Below are 19028 nucleotides of genomic sequence, written 5' to 3'. Positions count from 1 at the left end.
AGGTCGGTTGTAAATTGTACGTTTTATAACCATAGTTGCCAGAATTGTACACATATATGGGAGCTATATCTAATTTTGTATTAGGTTTGTGAAAATCTTGCCACTCGACATTATATATTCTGCAGACTTTTTAATTCTTAACCACAAGGCCGGATTCTACATTGATTTCAACAAATGGGCGAAGAAAATTCTCGATTTGTACCACAAGAGCCCAACTCTGTGGTATAAACCAATAATGACAACCTGTTGAGACTACAAATGAAAGTTCCAGTCTTATTCATTGGGCATGGAAACATCTGTCTAAGATGACAATTAAGATGTCACTCTGTTGCGGTCACTATGACTTAGCTTTTCTATTCTGTGGCAAAACCACTGCGGTTGCAATCACACGTAGAGTTTTGGGCTGAATGAAGGTAGATTTCGGATGAGGTACTAAACTGCTAAATGCTACGATTGAGGACAAAATTACCACAAATATATGGCAGACCACAGTCATAATTGCGGTCTTCAAGCATAGCCGCGACAAAACGGTTTCCCCATACACCTATTGCGTGGGATGAAAAGGACAAAATTAAAACCACAGCGACCAAACCGATGAATAATCCACGAAAATTTTGTTGCTAATAATGTGGCCGTAAAATTGAGCATTATTTCTGCTTAGATTTGAAAAAGGACGCGCATAGATGGGAGTCGATAAGATCTTTCGAAAGGATAACAAACATTTTTGCAACGCTGTCGGAGATCAATGTCTGTCGATATGTATTAGGAGAATGAGTAAAAGAAGGAAAGAGAGAGATGGAGTATAAGCAGAGCTTGTTTTAGGCGTAAGAAGTTCAACTAAGAGTAACAAACAATTAACACTAGAACCACAAAACATAACAGGACATTTTCTCTTATGCTTTGAAGGACACTACTTGTTGTTACCTGTCACTCTGTATGTAGCTCTCTCTCTCGCTCATCCTTAAGTGATCGGTAGTTAATGTTTAACTTCATGACGGCGTGTGGTCCTTAGTCCTGCAGCCATATACAATTCAAACGAGGCCTCTATGGAAATATTTTACCAAATATGTGGATTTTCTCAAGAATTTTCTTTGCCTGGCCATGGGTATTTAAATACAAAATACGAATCTGCTTGAGAATGGGGTATATTTTCTGAAATCTTCATACCATCCTCTTTCAAATTATTTGCTTAAATCATTTTGTCGCCTGATCATGCCGTTGCTAATTGAACTGTTACGCACATATTTTGCTGGTATTCCTTGCAATTGTTCGTCCTCATTTGGAAAGCAAGACATGAAACGAAGATGAAATGGTGTATGGAGTTTCTAGTGTTTTCTTCTCCATCTTCTATACTCAATGCTTGTTGTAATCTTGGCCCACCTAGTGGGCGAATTGTTTGTCTAAAACTTTGTCACTTCGTATCGTCCTGTGTGACCACATTGTCTTCTTCTGTTGTGTTGTATGCTCCTGTTCTTCAATTCTAAACGTTTGGCAGACAAAGTAAATAAAGTCATCAAACCAATGCCATGATCGATTTTCTACGCATATTTTCCAACAAATGTACTCTTCTCCGTGCTGTTACTCCCAATATCTGGCCAGGCGTTGCCAATTACTTTAGCAGCGCTTACGGCTTAAATTTACTTAAAACTAAATTGCCACTTCCTAGCCATGTCAGGGGTCATTCACAACATATCCTCTTTTACCGTTTACCAACGAAACACCTGAGAGGACACCAAGTAGCCAAAATTAACTCAACATCGGATCAGATGTTCATCATTAGGAACATGAGCAAGTAAGCTAGTGTGTATGTCCATGTTTCCATACTAGCTGGCCATTTGTTCCACTACTCTGATCTCTAATCTACCTTCAACTTCAAAGATAGTAATTAAATTTGGCCATTCGCCTTGCGTCTTCAGTAGGTGGAACCAGCAACTTAGGCTTCAACACTTCCATGGAGGTGTTAGCTGTCTTGGCAAGTGCCTTCTATGGCCGCATGGCCAATTCATCCATCTATCCATTCATTCAGCTATCTCTCCAAAACGATAATGTGCCATAAACAATTCATTAGAGATACTTTATTTATTCGATTTATGATATTGGCGAATAAACATTAATTGTGGGATGATGTCTTCTTTTGGGCCTAATGTCTGCTACATGGCCATAATATGACTAATTAAGTGCTAAATATGTAGATCTGAATTATGAGCATGTTGATGTTGTTGACATGTTGAGGACACATAGTGGTTAAGTATTTGATGTGAGGGAGTGTGTAAGAATACATGATGTGTGGGAAACTTGAAATGAGAATTTAATTTGAATTTAATGAACTCCCAAGCAACTGCCAAAAGTGATGTCCTTTGTAAACACTGGGTCTAATTAGAAATTGAACCATTAAATACTTAGATTATTTTAGGAATAAATATAAACGAAACCTTAACAGAGATATTGTAATGCGGTGGTATATAGGGAGGCTTTTACTTTTCTGAATATTTTGATAACCACTTAATAAGGAGCTAAACTATATCAGATCTGTTCATATTTTCTGTCAATATTAAACACGCTACTTAATTTTGAAAAGACTTCAAATCATCTCTATGTGGTTGCAAACTTGGACTAACCCGCCGTTCCAACTAACCTATAAAGAGGTACATTATAATTGAGTTATAAATCAGGCAGGGGTTTATAAATAAAAATTTGTTGCAATAAAATTTTGTTTGTGAGTAGGCAACACTGATTGCCTCCATACCTAACCTAAACAAAGGATTGCAATAAAGACATACCAAATTCGAAAAACCTGTAGCTATATCTAATCTTGCGAAAACCAATTGAGTGGAAAGGAAAAAAGGAACGGGCGGTATCGATTCAATTTAGAACCATTGTGATACCACAGTGAGCTCGATCCTATGTTTAGCTCAATGGCAGCATATTACATTAAGTTGAAACCTCTTAGAGAAGTTTTGAAATAGAGGTGTGCACGACCAGGGGTTGAACCTGGGTTTGATGGCACCATAACAGAACACCTTAGCACACACAGCCCCAAACGCCATTGAACATAAAGCGTCGAAAGGTCAATTCAAATGTTTGTGATACGATCGTAATACGACACCAAGGAATAACATTCTAATTGCTTTTCGAGATGTTCTTTATTAGTATGAACAAAAAAATAAGAAACGCAGGTTCAAATTTCACCAGCGGAAATTTTTTATCAAATATTTTTCTAAAGAAATATTTTTTTATGCATCGTTTTTATTTTTTTATTTTCGGCATATATTTTCGTTAAATATATTTTTTTCTATTAAAAATCAAAAAAAAAAAAATAATAATAATAAAAATTCTCGTAATTTGCAAAACCTCAAACTTCCATGGAAGCGAAAAAGTCAAACGGTACAGGTTCAAATCCCAGTGGGGATGAAATTAATTTTTTGTTTATTATTTTTTTATTTTTTATTAATTTTTTATTTTTTTTTTTGTAATTTAATTTAATTGTTCAAAATTTGCACTTAAATAGCCTGATTGCGTACTTTCTAATACTTGTCCACAAGGACTGCAGCGGAAGTAGAAAACAATCATTGGGGGATCCCAAGATGCGCTTTAGAAGAAATGTTTGTGAACTTGTCCAAAAGGACTGCATCGGAAGTTGACAAAAATCGATGGGGGATTCTGGGATGGGCTTTAAAGGAAATGTTTGTGGAACAATTTCCAATTTTTTTTGCTGGGACCCTGCACCACTTTGTAGATCAACATTTTCGATACCATCTCAAACCCTTCAAATTTGTTGGGTCCTATATAAATATTTATATTCCCTTAAACATATATTTAAATTGGATCTGATATGGACAAAATTTGTACACTTCTACAAAATTCCTGAATTGGGCGAAAGATATATATGGGAGCTATATCTCCCATCGATTTCTTCCAAAATCAATAGAAATCTATTCTGATCCAGAACTGCGATTAGACTAGACTTGGATCACAAGAATGTGTTCACAGACAGACGGACATGGATACACTGAATAAACAAGCTTGCCGTGTTCCAAAGGTTTTGTCTTTATACTGAAAGAAATATTTACGTGATATTAAAGATTACGCAACCTATATTTTGGGATGCGAAATGTACATATGTTAAGGACAAATTTCTTTAAAATAATGAAATTTTAATTAAAATAAAGTTTTTAGTCTTTGCTTCAAAAAATGTTTTCATTAAATTTTGGACACAAGTTTTGGAAATTTGCGTACCTCTGTTAAAGTCGCATTTCTTTGATTTAAAGAAATCGTCCTTAAACCAACTGAAATATTGAATCTTTAGATTTAAGATAAAACCACTTCAAATATAGGTTAAGACTTATTTTGAGGATTTAGCATCTTTGCTTTAAAGGTTTTTGGAATTAAGAAAATCTTCTTTACTTTGAAGTATTCGGTATAATTTGGATTTTTAAAGTAGCATTTGTTTGTACGTGAATAGCTTTAACAATAATCCGCGAAAAGAGAATGACAATTTGATAAATGAGATCTGCATCATAATTTTAATTTTATTGATTCTAGATTTAAAGCCAGATAGGTCGCTAAAAAATATCTTTATTTTAAAGAAGCCGCATCTTTGGCTCGGAATTAATACCAAAATCCTTAAAGGAAAGTCAAAATCTTTGGATCCAAGTAAACTTTTTTTTCACTAATGATTTTGGTTTTGAAAAATGTCATGGATTTTTTTAATTTTTAAATAAAAATTTATTTCAATCAATTTTTTTAATCAAACTAAAAACACAAAGTCAGACAAGAAAGTAGTTGAAAAGAGTTACGTGTTTAATTCAAAAAAATAATTGAGTTTTGCCATTAACATCAATTAAATTTTTTTAATTGAATCAATTAATTTTTTAATCAAATATTTTTTATGTCCAAATAAAATTGTGATTGATACTATCATTAATTTCGTGATTGAATCAGAAATTTTTTTTGTGCGTAAAACAAAAAGTAGTTTTGAACTACTTTTCCATATCGTACTTCTTTCTGCCATGATTGTTCCAAAGTCGATGAACTTTTCAATAAAGTCGTTTTGTCTTTACAATTAAGTTTGTGACTTAAAAATTGGTTTACTAACATTTTTGCTTGACTAGATGTACGTTTAGAATCCCAAATATGCATAATTTGCATTGTGTTCACATATTGAACTCTCCATAGTTCAAAGTTGTTTATGATTTGTATTTGATTCCAAAGCTTTTTCTAATTAATATTTGAAGTTCCGAAGCAGGATTACAGCTAGAAAACATTGAAACCCTCTTATCAATAATTTACATTTGATTTATTGTATTTCTTTGTGGCTTCCCATTCATTATGGGAATCTGGTAGATTCGACCAATAACAATTTTCATAATTTGACATTGAAGAATGGTCTGATATCAAAGCAAGGAGCAATTGGTTGTCCGTTTGATATTTCAAAACTACCTCCTACCCTTGCCATAGCTATAAACCACGACACAATTCAAATAATTCAATTCCAAATCTCCACTAGAATAGAAGTTGACTGATGCTTATCCCGCGCTTATGCGGTGTGGTTTGCTTTGCTGCTCTCCATGTGATTTATTTACCAAATCAAATGCACTTTGTAATGCATTTTAGTTATGCACACATTCCGATAGATACGATGCTTGCATTCCCGATATCGAACATTGCATGTGCTTACGAGGTGTATGTATATGTGGCTGTTTGTTGTTGGCGGCGAGTATTGTGAATCTCTCGTGTGTACGCACAATTATCGAATGACTGAGAAGCCATTCGTGTTGTGGCGCGCGTTCAGTGCTAATGTAAATACTTCGAAGGGTTTGTTTGTTGTTTGTGATTAAACTTCAAACATTGATGATACGCTTAGTATGAGGTGATGAAGAAGTAAGTGTTTAAGTAAATATTGCGGTGACTGATATAGACCATTGCATTACTGTTTTGACTTGCAATTAAAAAGAATTAATCGGAATTCGAACTCAAGCGAGTACAAGAACCCATAGAGGTGATGAACATAATCGATTTGCCACAAATTTCTTTTTTGTCTTCGCCCTTAGTTGGTCTCTTTGTTGCATGACATGACAATGTCGATGTCATTCTCCATTTACTTTTACCTTAGAAACCTTTGGAACCATATCACGTGCCAATCATTGTTAAGCTTCCGTTGGAATGAAAAGCGCATTCCAGGCGGCATTGATGACAAAAAATCAAAGAAACAAAGATTGATTATTTTCGATGTAATTGTGACAACGAATGGGCCAAAGTGAAAGCCATCACGGCTAACAATACCGTTAAAGAGGATTGATTTACTTCCGATGTTAAGACGCTTCCGTAGCATCCGACAAATTACGAATGACTTCCATCTAAGCAGGTTGTAATCTGCTCTAATTGAATTACTTTAATATTTGCCGCTACTTTTACAAATGCATTTTTAAGATGACCAAAGGAAAGCTGAAGAGATGGACATAGTGGCAGGCACGAAATATTACCAAGTTTATATATGTTTCCGAACATCGTGTTCTCTGACGTGTTCCTAATTAAGCAATTGACAAACTCCTCAAACAATATAGCTCAAAATCATTTCCATTCAAATCGCTTAACAGGTTTCAAATTTCTGAGGAATATAGAAATAAATTAACTAACATACATATACACCCAGAGGAGGAATATGGTCTTTCCAACTATGCCATAATGTTACTTTTCACGGGGAAAATGTAATATGTTTGTGTAGCCATGACAAAATGGTTTGCAATCTTTAAATAAAGTTTCATTACATCAGCTTGTGTGTGCTTAATAATGTGGTCTGCAAATATGCGTTGTTTGTGCGTTGATGGCTTTAACGATAATTGTGGATTGATGCAAAAAGAGAGAAAATTAAATAGTAAACTATGATTGTCTGTTTAAAATTTCATTTGGGAGGATATAAAATATTATTTTTGGTGCACAGAAAAAAAATTCACGAACATTTTTCCAATTAAAATTTTTATGGAGTTTTAAAAAATATTCAATTAAAAATTTAATTGATTCAACGAATTAGTTAATTGAAACAAACATTAATAAGTATCAATTAATTTTTTAATCTGCTTTCAATTAATTTCTGTGATTGAAGACATTTCAATTAAAAAATTAACTGGATCAATTAATTTCGTTATTGAATCAGAAATTTTGTGTGTGTGTACTAGCGGTCGTTTTTTGTTCAGTATTATCATTGTCAATATTTAAATAATTGATAATATAATAATAATTGATAATAACAAACAATAATTGAATAATTGAAACAAAAATTAATAAGTATCAATTAATTTTTTAATCTGCTGTCAATTAATTTCTGTGATTGAAGACATTTCAATTAAAAAATTAACTGGATCAATTAATTTCGTGATTGAATCAGAAATTTTGTGTGTGTGTGTATTAGCGGTCGTTTTTTGTTCAGTATTATCATTGTCAATATTTACGAAATATTTATTAAAATTTTCATATGTAGAAGAAATTTAAACTAGCCTGTGTTATAGAATTTATATGGATTGTAGTTTTTTGTGTATGTGGTAAAGATGTAGTAACCAGTCCAAATTCTCTTGATTTAGTAGATATGTAATATTTTTCTATAAGACCCACTCTTATATTAATCTACAAGAATGTAATACAAATATAGTGGAATATTTTTGGAATTTGATACCTTTTTTGTCTGGATATGCTTGAAAGCTTTTTAACTAAAGAAACTCTAAATACCGGATGATGATCTAAACAAAGAAAGAAACAAAAGCGCTTTACAAGCCAAACCGCAATTAGAGGATTAGCGGCGGCACATGTCGGCGCTTAGACACCTAAACGCTCGAGTTATCTTCGCAAACATCACGCCACAAGAGGCGCTAATCCACAACAATGGTCATCAATCGAAACATAAAAGTGAGTGTTAGGGGCATTCCAAAAACAAAACAAAAATCCACAAATTATTTTGAGAAGTACATGTTTACATAGTGCTTGCATGTTCCAAGGTGGTGAAGTCGTCACGTCTATCTTACTTTCTATCTCGCATGTCTGCCTATGGCCATCCACTCCTTTGTATCGATGGAACAGGTGTAAGTCCATAAAGATGTTAATTTTATTCCTGTTTGATTTTCAAACGATAATGAATGTGGAACATGTCAGCCTACAACATTTTGTGTCTATATCAAAGATCTTATCAGTGATTTCAAAGGATATCAAGATTTCTTAGAAATTAACACGAAAGTGTTAAAAAGGCGCTTTACACTTTACACCATATACGGTAATAATCGATTTTCTATGAACCATAATAAATTATTTAGAAGAAGAATGTATGGCTGAGATGGGTTTTAGGGTGAAATTGTGTCACATACGAGTATTCACAAAGATGCCAATGATAGTTTTTCATGATTGGATAAGACATTGGATATGACATAATTTGACGTTAGGGCATGCCCCATGAGAAAAAAAATATTAGTCAATGGTGAAATGATGAACCCAATAAAACAGACTTACATGTGAAAATCGAATATTTAATCAAATGTGAATAAATAGCATACCGATTATAGTTTATTATTTAACCAATCTGTCTTTTGAAACAGCTTTGCTTGAGAATCTTATTATTGTTGAAACTAGATCAACACTTAATACGAGTCCAACAAGGCTGTTGTGCTTCATTCACCTTCAAGAAATGTTCAAACAAAGATTAAAATGTTATCATTAATAATCCGGGTTAAATACTTTGTTAAAATACAAAACATATTAAGTCGCTTGTGTCCGACTACCGAATTTACCTCCTTTTTGTTTCTCCCCAAAGTCACGTCACGTAAATTTCAAAATGAAAAATAATCATAACCGCCCAAGTGTCAGTTAATAATTACTGTGGGATACTCCGATGGATGGATGGATATCGTTAACCCCCCAATTCCCATTTCTCAATGCCAGAGGCTTATGCATGAGGCTCAGAGGAGAAAAATAGAAAATTTAAATGCCATAATTTGATGGAGCTACTAAGAACTTTAAAGTATTTCTCGTTACGAGAGTTGATTAATGGCTGCTAATCAATTTTAGGAATAAATGTTAACTAGAAGAGCTTCCAAGAATGCCCATTCTATATTAGAGTAACAAAAAATAGTAGCTGGGAAATTTTAATTACCGGGGAAAAGTTTAAATCCGAAGTATTTTTACTTAAAAAAAATTTTTTTAATTTAAATCAAATACATAAAAGCCACCTGATCAGGAAAAGTTTTGAGCTTAATGAAAAAATATTCAAAAAATAAGAGCTTATGGAACCAAATGCGTTGAATGAAAGGAAGAATTCAGATGGTTCTGTTTGAAAAGGGAAACCTTTTGTATCCTTTCTCCATTAGAAGTTAGCATATACATTGAATACTTTTTATTGATATAACGAAGAATTTTCATTGCGGCAATGAAAATATCGTTAGTTGTACGAAACGTAAAAATACAAATATGTATGTCTCCTACTTTCGTATTCTTTGTCTGAAAGCTCGAATATAATGCTACAACGTAATTCGTTTGGTTCGATACCACACAGAAAAAAATATTGTCGTGAGGTCAAAGATTTCATGTCTTTAAAATACGAATGTAAATTTTGCTTAGCATAGAAGACGCATTTCTCTAATATAAAGCTCTTTTCATTTTCCAAAAGTCGATAAAATTTTTAATGAAGTCGTATTGTCCTTATAATTAAGTGATCTGACTTCAAAATGGGTATCAGAACATAAATGAAAAAATTTGTGGGCTAAGGTCAACTTGACTTTAATAATTCAGAAAACTTCTTTAAAATTATTGAAATTGTCTTTAAATTTGTTGTCTTTTTGCAAAAACTCGTTCAAATATAGGACATGTTTTTCAACACTTGATTTTAAAGAGGTTTTTTACTTGAAACATAGCAGAATTTCTACTTGAAGTCGAGTCTGAATTTGGAAAATAAAGTTGTCGTTAACTCGTTTTTAAAGGACTTTGCTAGCATATGAAAAAAAAAACTGAAAAAAAAACGAAAAATTAAAATTTACTTGCTAGAAGCAAGTACACAAAACCCAAATTTAACAGAAAATTGTGTCTTAAAAGTATCCTTACTTGTATTCTCCGCTTCTTTGGCTCGGAATATCTTTGGAACCGGGCATGATTTTTATTCAGTGCAGGATATCATGAAAAGAGCCATAAAAGTGGATTGAAACTTTGATTAACTGTATATGATCGATCAATGGACTGAATAGTCTATGTGACTCTGAAATACCCAGCCTAACCTAACCCATATGATGGGAGCCACCGTGGTGCAATGGTTAGCATGCCCGCCTTGCATACATAAGGTCGTGGGTTCGATTCCTGCTTCGACCGGACACCAAAAACTTTTTCAGCGGTGGATTATCCCACCTCAGTAATGCTGGTGACATTTCTGAGGGTTTCAAAGCTTCTCTAAGTGGTTTCACTACAATGTGGAGCGCCGTTCGGACTCGGCTATAAAAAGGAGGTCCCTTGTCGTTGAGCTTAACATGGAATCGGGCAGCACTCAGTGATAAGAGAGAAGTTCACCAATGTGGTATCACAATGGACTGAATAGTCTAAGTGAGCCTGATACATCGGGCTGCCACCTAACCTAACCTAACCTAACCCATATGATAGCATTTTATTTAAATTAAGGTGAGTGTGTTGACTCTGTACACGGCTTAGAGGAAATGCAAGAGAAACTCACTAAGTGTTATCACAGTGACATGAAGATCGAAGGAAAGATTCTTGCATATAAAAGTCTACATTTTACCTCTTTCATATTCTCGAGTATTCGGTATGAACATTTCCGATGATTCGGTCGATATTTGATATTTGATTTTGTCTCAACTAGAGCGATGTTTCATATGTAAATAAGAATTTAAACTTATATTTAAAAGATAGACAAATACAGCTATTAACGACTGTATTTTTAAGAGAAATTGCATAAAATGAAACTGAATACCTTTGGTCAGTTAGACAAATATTTTATTATTGATATTATTTATAAAAACAAGTAATCAACTGCAATCCCCACCTATCAGAATCTCTAAATGTATATACCCATCAACTAAAAAGTAGCATATTGCCTTTGAAGATGAGCCGGTATGGCCACTGACAATATTGCCACCGAAAAGTCTACCACACCCTGTCATATGTGATACCAGCGGGATGGGCATAATCAACTAAATACACAAAGGCACAATATGCGTTAATAGGAACACACCAACCTTTACGAGCTATCGGCCAACAAAAGAGGGAAAACTAACGCCTGTGAACAAAAGAAAATTCTTCTATAAAGCCGCCAGTTAAACCACCAACGAAGATCGTCATTAAATGATTCTATTCTCACCAGAGAACATAGGCCCTTCTCACTCTTACATTGGACTTGTAGTCCTATTAGGTGTCCCACAAGCAGTTCTTCCTACTAACAAATATGAACATTTCAGATCCTTTTTAGTGGCTTTTGCGTGATTGTTTTATGGTGTTAAACACTAATGCGCGTGCCTCCTCACATTGCATCATAGGCGCAGCCTTGAGAATGCACTAAAGTTCTTCGAACACTTTAACTACTTCTAACCACCACCATACAGTTGGGAGCTAAAAGATCACAGAAATTTCACCGATCCACACATACAATTAGTCGCGGTAAACTCATCATTACACAAGCAATGAGATGAGAAAGGACTTTAATTGCAGTTAAAGAGAGCAAATCCTGACAACTGTTCATTCGTTCGTTCAGTGCTCATCAGACCATCTGACGCACATTACCAAGATACTGTGTAAGCTAGAGTGTGGGCGTTTAACGTTTTACACTTAATTTAGTGGTTTGACAGTGAAATGCTTAGATTACATAACCAAAATCTGTAGGCTACATCAGGCTAGCAGCAAGTATTCCGTATGTAGTCCTTGTTGAGCATTAGTCACTTCTTTGAATTTTTCTTTGAAGAGAACTATATCCTATTGCATTCTCGTATATATAAATAAGTTATGTTTGTGGTGACTATCAATTTTTTCTGAAGTTGCAAAACCTACTCCATCTTAAAATGGCGATAAAAAATAATTTTTTGTTAGATTTAAAAAGGGTTTCGTAACGACGTTCATGAAGATAACAAATTAACAAAATCATTAATTGGTTAAATTAAAAAATAATTGATACACGTGTAATCTGCTAGAAAAAATATTTAACAGAAATACTGGTGTTAGGCCCCCACATTATAAAATAATCGACTCGTAAAGGCTTCCTGATTCGATGCAGCTATGGCTGTCCGACTGTCTGGCGTTTGCAATAGTGGCCTCCAACTATTTTTCAACGATATTATAGAATTTATTTACTCATTTATAAGATAACCTTATTAACAATTTCATATTTAGTTGTAGATTTTCCCAATTTCTACCACCCGAATTTTTAATTTTTTTTCAAAATTTCGACTCCACCTTCAATACAACCTATACTAAGCAAAAATATTCGTACTATTAATGATTTTGATCGTTAATATTGAACCAAAGTACAGATGCTTTAATGCAACGAATGGTTTCGTTGTGTTTATAGAAAATTTTCTTGGATTAATGAACGTTGGTCAACGAACACCAACAATTATAATTGTTTTTTTTTTTCTTTTGAGGTATACACATATAATAATAAAGATACAAATATAGAGCTATATAAATACAATTTTTATAAGAACTATAAATCATATACATCGGTTAAATATAACTTCCTCAAAAAGTATCGCCAGACATTGGCACATATGCACAAAAAAATTAATTCAAATTGAGCCTTCGACATTTTTGCATTGACATTACGAACCTTTTACATTGAGACAATGAAACTGTTCACTAATAGTATGAAATGGAAAATGACAGCATTTATGAAATTGTTTCGTTGCCTGCATTTTAAAGACAAATTGCATTAATATTACGAAGTCTTTTCTATCAGTGCGTTACTAATAAATTAATTGAAAATAAACATTTTGTGTTTCTCTGGTTGAGCATTTATATATTCTCCTAAAATCCTCATTCAGTTTCCCTATATAACCAATAATTCCATCTACAGGACTTCCTATGTAGTACTGTATATCATCAGCTGAAATTGGATTCTTATGTTACTCCCTTATTTATAGATAACTGAGTAGATGAAAAATTCCCCACATCCACAATCTGAATTCGATCCCTCAGATATGATGCCAATAGTTTAAGAGCTTATGCTTCATTCATAAGCTCCCATGATCCATGGTATCGACAGTACGAGTACTACACTGAAAAAAATATTGTCGTGAGGTCAAAGATTTCATGTCTTTAAAATACGAATACAAATTTTGCTTAGCATAGAAGACGCATTTCTCTAAAATAAAGTTATTTTCCTTGTCCAAAAGTCGATAAACTTTTCAATGAAGTCGTATTGTCCTTATAATTAAGTGATTTGACTTAAAAATGGGTATCTTAACATGAAAGAAAAAATTTATAGGCTAAGGTCAACTTGACTTTAATAATTCAGAAAAATTCTTAAAATTTAATGAAATTGTCTTTAAATTTGTTGTCTTTTTGCATCTTGACTACAAAGCAAAAAATCGTTCAAATATAGGACATGTTTTTCAAAACTTTATTTTAAAGAAGTTTTTTACTTCAAACATAGCATAATTTCTACTGGAAGTCGAGTCTTAATTTGGAAAATAAAGTTGCCGTTAACTCGCTTTTAAAGGATATGAAGAAAAAAAGCTGAGAAAGCGAAAAATTAAAATTTGCTTCCTAGAAGCAAGTACACAAAACCTAAATTTAAAAGAGAATTGTGTCTTAAAAGTATCCTTACTTGTATTCTCCGCTTCTTTGGCTCGGAATCAATACCAAATTTTTTAAAGTAAAGACAAAATCTTTGGAACCGAGTATGCTTTTTTTCAGTGTAAGAAGTTTACCATACCGTTGTCAACCAAAGACTCTCACACTGTTTATTTGATGATAAATTGCATTTCATAAACATTTATATTATCTCCATGTGTGCGCTGATAATAATACGAATTCTACGAATTTTATATCTATTTTGAATAGAAATAATTGAAAATTCGATTTGATATGTAAATGTTGTAGAATGTGAACCACAGTGGCATTTATGTATTTTAATTAAAATAAAGAAGAAACAGAAATTTAATCTTGTTTGCATGTCCTGCGGCAAATTCATTTTTTTTTTAATTTTTCATAACATTTTCATCTCTTTCATACAAAAACAAGCCTACAATAATATTACATATTAACTTGAAAATAGTTGATAGACACTCAGAAATTTTAAGATGTTTATAAAACACAAAGATCATGAATTATGATTTCATTTCATCATTGAAATTGTTAATCGACCATTGGAATTTTAGCAATTTTCTTTGGAAATGGAAAATGAAAATTTTCAATTTACCTATGCAAGTTACATGATGACATTCCTGAGGATTTTTTCAAATAATCTGTTGCCAAGAAAAACTTAACACTTACACGTTGTCATAAAAATCCAAAATCTCAATCATTTAAATATGCATGGCTACTTCTAGACATATTTCAAGTCAATAAGTCATCCTCAGAGGCATGGGAACGAAGAATACGAAAACAAGGCAAATACAAGCAAGCAGATGGAAAGAAAATTAAATCAAAGCAATTGTCGGCAAGGGTCAGTACTTCAAAACCGAAATGTTAAATAACTATGAAAAATTAATGAAAGAGCCATTTTCGCCAACAAGATATCCAGTGACAGACCGACCACATACACGTACATACTCCATCTCGAATCTCCATCTATCCATGTGGGACTATCCATCTATCGAATGCAGACAGACTAAGTGGCTGCAGTATGCTGCAACACTAACAAAGTGTGAATAAAGGGGATGGTTTATCCTTGTAAAAGTGCCGTATGGAGAACAACAACAATTCTTTAATAGGTGGAGGGAAAAAGATCGAAATAGTGTAAGGCAGCCATTGTTTTTCATACTACAATTCTCTTTCCCTCATTTGAAGTCATTTGTATTAACACAAACAAACCTATGGTACTCACTGTGGGTGTTCTCAACAAAGATCGTTGCATGTACTATAGTTGTCTCTTTTTAGCATACGGCAATTTGCCTTTATGTAGCTGAGAGCGGCTTTGATGTTGAGTTATTTCAGTATAGACATTGTTGGTGTAGTAACGTTGACTTCAGTAGTGGTCATTGTGTGCATTGTCTTTGGACGAAGAGAGAATCTCAGAGATTGGTTTTACTGCCAACAGTGACCAGTTCAAAATCAGTATCAACAAGACAACCGAACAAGTCACATCAAATAGTAAAAGATTCTCTCTAAGACAAAATAGAAAAAAGAAAGAATTAAAACAATACTTCTTGATTTATTGACGACTATACGACGAAAATACTAGAAGTTACTTTCCAACATAAAGACATTTAAGAAACTCTAAACCAGTGCATCACATCAAGTGTTTCAAATTTGTGGATATACCAATTAACCAACCATCATCATTCTCATCGTAAATGGCTGTCTCAGCTTTAACCATGACTCCATATTTCGCTGGATATCCCTTTCAAGGTAAATATCAAAACCTCTACGCATCGTTTTGTTTGGAATTAGAGAGGCAAAGTGAAAACTTTTGAAATAAGCTGGGTCATGATCATGTTTGGAATTCCTCAAGGCACACATACTCACAAAAATGTACACTTCTCCCTCCCTGAATCGGGGGTGTTGATGGGGCGAACATATTTTATCCAATCTTTCATCATCTTCAGTAGATCAAAAACAATTCGGTTTCGAAAGAAGCAACTCTTTAAGCTGATCATGATCACAATGTTGCTGTGTGTTATTGATGTTTTGGGGGCTTCTCGCCATACAACTCTACATCATAACACAGCAACAGTACACACATGGTCCCCAATGCTGAACCCCATACTCCACTGCTCCAAGCATTGATTGTTGCGATCATAAACATTGCCAGCCTCTGAGTCTTATTCACTCGTTGCAAACCAGTCAGCCAGCCAGCACGTTCTTCTTCGACTTCTTTCTGATTTGGTTGTGCCAGACGTTATGGCGCGATCGGCACAAGCTTTGATCTTCACTGAGGATCACTAAACTTTCTTCGTTTGATGTTCTCTTTTGAACTCATGTCTCATGCGTTTGGATGTGTGTGTGTCTGTGTGCGCGCTTCTTTTCTTGCATGATTAACTGGCACAGCTGGAGTGATTTCGGTCCATTCGGTCACTTTAAATTTAAATTAAAAAGTATCGATCTTCTTCGTCGCTCATGCTTCTCTTTTTTATGTTATTTTGGAAAATATAATTCCCTTAAATCTCCATCCTCAAGATTGATTTACAAACAAATACCAAAGAGCAAAGAAACAATGAAGAAAAATTAAAAATTGCATAATTTTACATGCCCAGCTTATCCCATCGATTTGCATTGTCCAGGCTTGGTGCATTGCAAACAAAAGTTAATTGTTCTTAAACGTTTTCAAAATAGGCCAGATCAGAGCATTGTTGACTGTCGAAGAAGTTGAGTACTTGCGTGTGTGCGGGAAGTGGCCATCTCTTCTTTTGTTTTGCATTGCCTTTTTTGTGTGTGATTGTGGAAATAGAGCAATCATTGCTAATCCGCCTTAGGAAAAATCTCTATCTATTCTTTGGTGTGGAATTAACATTAATTTAAATCTCATTTTAATCTTTTGCAGGACAAGGTCGTGTCAATCAATTGGGCGGTGTCTTTATTAATGGCCGTCCCTTGCCAAATCACATACGTCGGCAAATTGTCGAAATGGCTGCTGCTGGCGTTCGCCCTTGCGTAATTTCTCGTCAACTACGTGTTTCGCATGGCTGTGTGTCAAAGATCCTAAATCGTTACCAGGAGACCGGATCCATTCGTCCAGGTGTTATTGGCGGTAGCAAACCCCGCGTGGCCACTCCAGATATTGAGGCTAAGATTGAAGAAATGAAACAAGAAAACCCCGGCATCTTCAGTTGGGAGATTCGGGCCAAGTTAATCGAGTCGGGAGTATGTGACAAGAACTCAGCTCCTTCGGTTAGCTCCATCAGCCGTCTATTACGTGGAGGTTCTATTGGAGAGTCCGGTCCAAATGGCCATTCTATTGATGGAATCTTGGGCCCTTTGTCAGGTCATTCAGGGGACGACAGCGAAGATGATGCCGAGCCTGGAGTAGAATTGAAACGCAAGCAACGTCGTTCCCGTACCACCTTCAATAATGAACAAGTCGATGCTTTGGAACGTGTTTTTGCTCGCACTCAATACCCTGATGTCTATACCAGAGAAGAGTTGGCTCAATCGACTGGTCTTACAGAAGCTCGCGTTCAAGTCTGGTTCTCGAACAGACGTGCTCGCCTACGCAAGCAATTGAATACCCAGCAAGTTGGCACTTTCAGCACTCCCCCATCAAGCTTTGCCACCTCAACTGCTGCTCAATATCCTTCTGCCGCTCACCACATGTCCACTGCTTCAGCTTTGACCCACTCTCACAATATGGGATTATACAGTCAGGCATCGACATGGCCCGCTTTAGGAGCCACTCAACAACCTACTACCAACTTTGAGCAAAATCATACCTATGCCCATTCAACAGGATCTTCGGCATCCATGTCTCCCCATAGTTCATCAGGCTACAGCTCTGCGTCTCTATCACCCAATCATCAACCAACCCAATCGGCTTCAACATCCAGTGCTAACCAGAACTACATGAACTCCGCTTCCTATGGCCAAACTTCAAGCGCATATGCAACCACATCGGCCTATCCATCCGTTACTGCATCAGCATCCTTTGGATCTTCTCCTGCTGAGCAATTGCGTTCCCAATTCGCTTCTGCTGCTGCTTCAGGAGGTCATCATCATCCCTCATCATGGGATTCATACAACTTCTCCGGCTCATTCTTCTCCTCGGCAGCAAGTAATCCCATGAACTCTTATCACGCTTCCATGGTCGACACCAAACCAGCATCAGCAGCCGCCGCCGCCTCTGCCGCAGCATCTTATCCCTATTTTGGCTTTTAAGACCGCTTACACACTTCGCTTATCAGTTCAAAGCGGTCCATTTACATATCGAGCCCATTTATTTGGCGTTAATAGTGCTTTCAGTAATCAAACCATTTCTATCTTCTTATTTTATCGTCGATAATTTATTCAAATTTTCCTTCTATGTCCAAGCTATCTTTATGATCTGTTTGCTTTGAGATATTCTTTTGTTCATTTGGAAAAAACACAACTTTGTAATTATTTAGATATATATTTATGAATTGCCCCTATTGAATTGTAGATTATGTAGATAGTTACTTAAAGAGTTATCCTCTAAAATCCACACCCCCACCCCATGAGTTTTGAGACTGTTGTAGATATGTTAAGTTTAAGTTTGTAATCTTACTTTAGATAAGTTTTGATCGTTTTTGTTTTTAAAAATATATATTCGACAGAAAATTATTACAAAATTAATTGACGTGTATTTTCGTTTGATTTGAACGATTGGGAGAACCAGTTTCTTGAATTCTATGGAAGTTTTGGGATGGCATTTTTATTTGAATAATATTGCAGTTATTATTTCGCCAAAATTGCAATTTTGTGAATAAATCGTAATGGATAATCATATTGGAATAATCTATAGAAACGATGCTATATTTTTCTCCGAATGACGATATGCGTATAACACGAAAATTCATGCAAACTATACATGAATGTTGAAACATGTTAATAAAATTAGTAAAAAAATGAAAAGAAGGAGTTAAAGTTGGATGGACCGAGAGTAAATAAATCTATATAATATTAACCCTACTGATATAGTGGTATTTGGTACATTGTAGTGATATTTTAACATACTGCCAAATTTAAAGATTTGTTATAGATATATGAGAGTTACGAATTAATATTAACCAATATAATTTTTGGAAACCGATCAGTTACATAATGTGGTAGACGTCACATAAACATGGACTCGACAGTGAGATAAGAGTTTGTATTTACTTTGATATCTTTGGTATTGATATAAGATGCACGTGGAGAAGGAATATGATCACCTCAAACATGTTTCC

General features: G+C 34.6%; 1 protein-coding gene across 1 annotated transcript; it reads left to right on the top strand.

The window, feature by feature from the left end:
- The first annotated feature begins 15268 nt into the window (after positions 1-15268).
- Positions 15269-18435, top strand: gsb (paired box protein gooseberry). Its single transcript, XM_075312851.1, has 2 exons — positions 15269-15540; positions 16673-18435. Exons 1-2 carry the CDS (start codon positions 15486-15488, stop codon positions 17998-18000), a joined length of 1383 nt encoding a protein of 460 aa, XP_075168966.1. The 5' UTR covers positions 15269-15485; the 3' UTR covers positions 18001-18435.
- The last annotated feature ends 593 nt before the right edge of the window (positions 18436-19028 follow it).

This window comes from Haematobia irritans, chromosome 5, assembly GCF_050003625.1.
Source record: "Haematobia irritans isolate KBUSLIRL chromosome 5, ASM5000362v1, whole genome shotgun sequence".
In the NCBI taxonomy this organism is placed as follows: Eukaryota; Metazoa; Arthropoda; class Insecta; order Diptera; family Muscidae; genus Haematobia; species Haematobia irritans.
The sequence above is the reverse complement of the archived record's forward strand: the minus strand, read 5'-3'. Positions and strand labels throughout refer to the sequence as shown.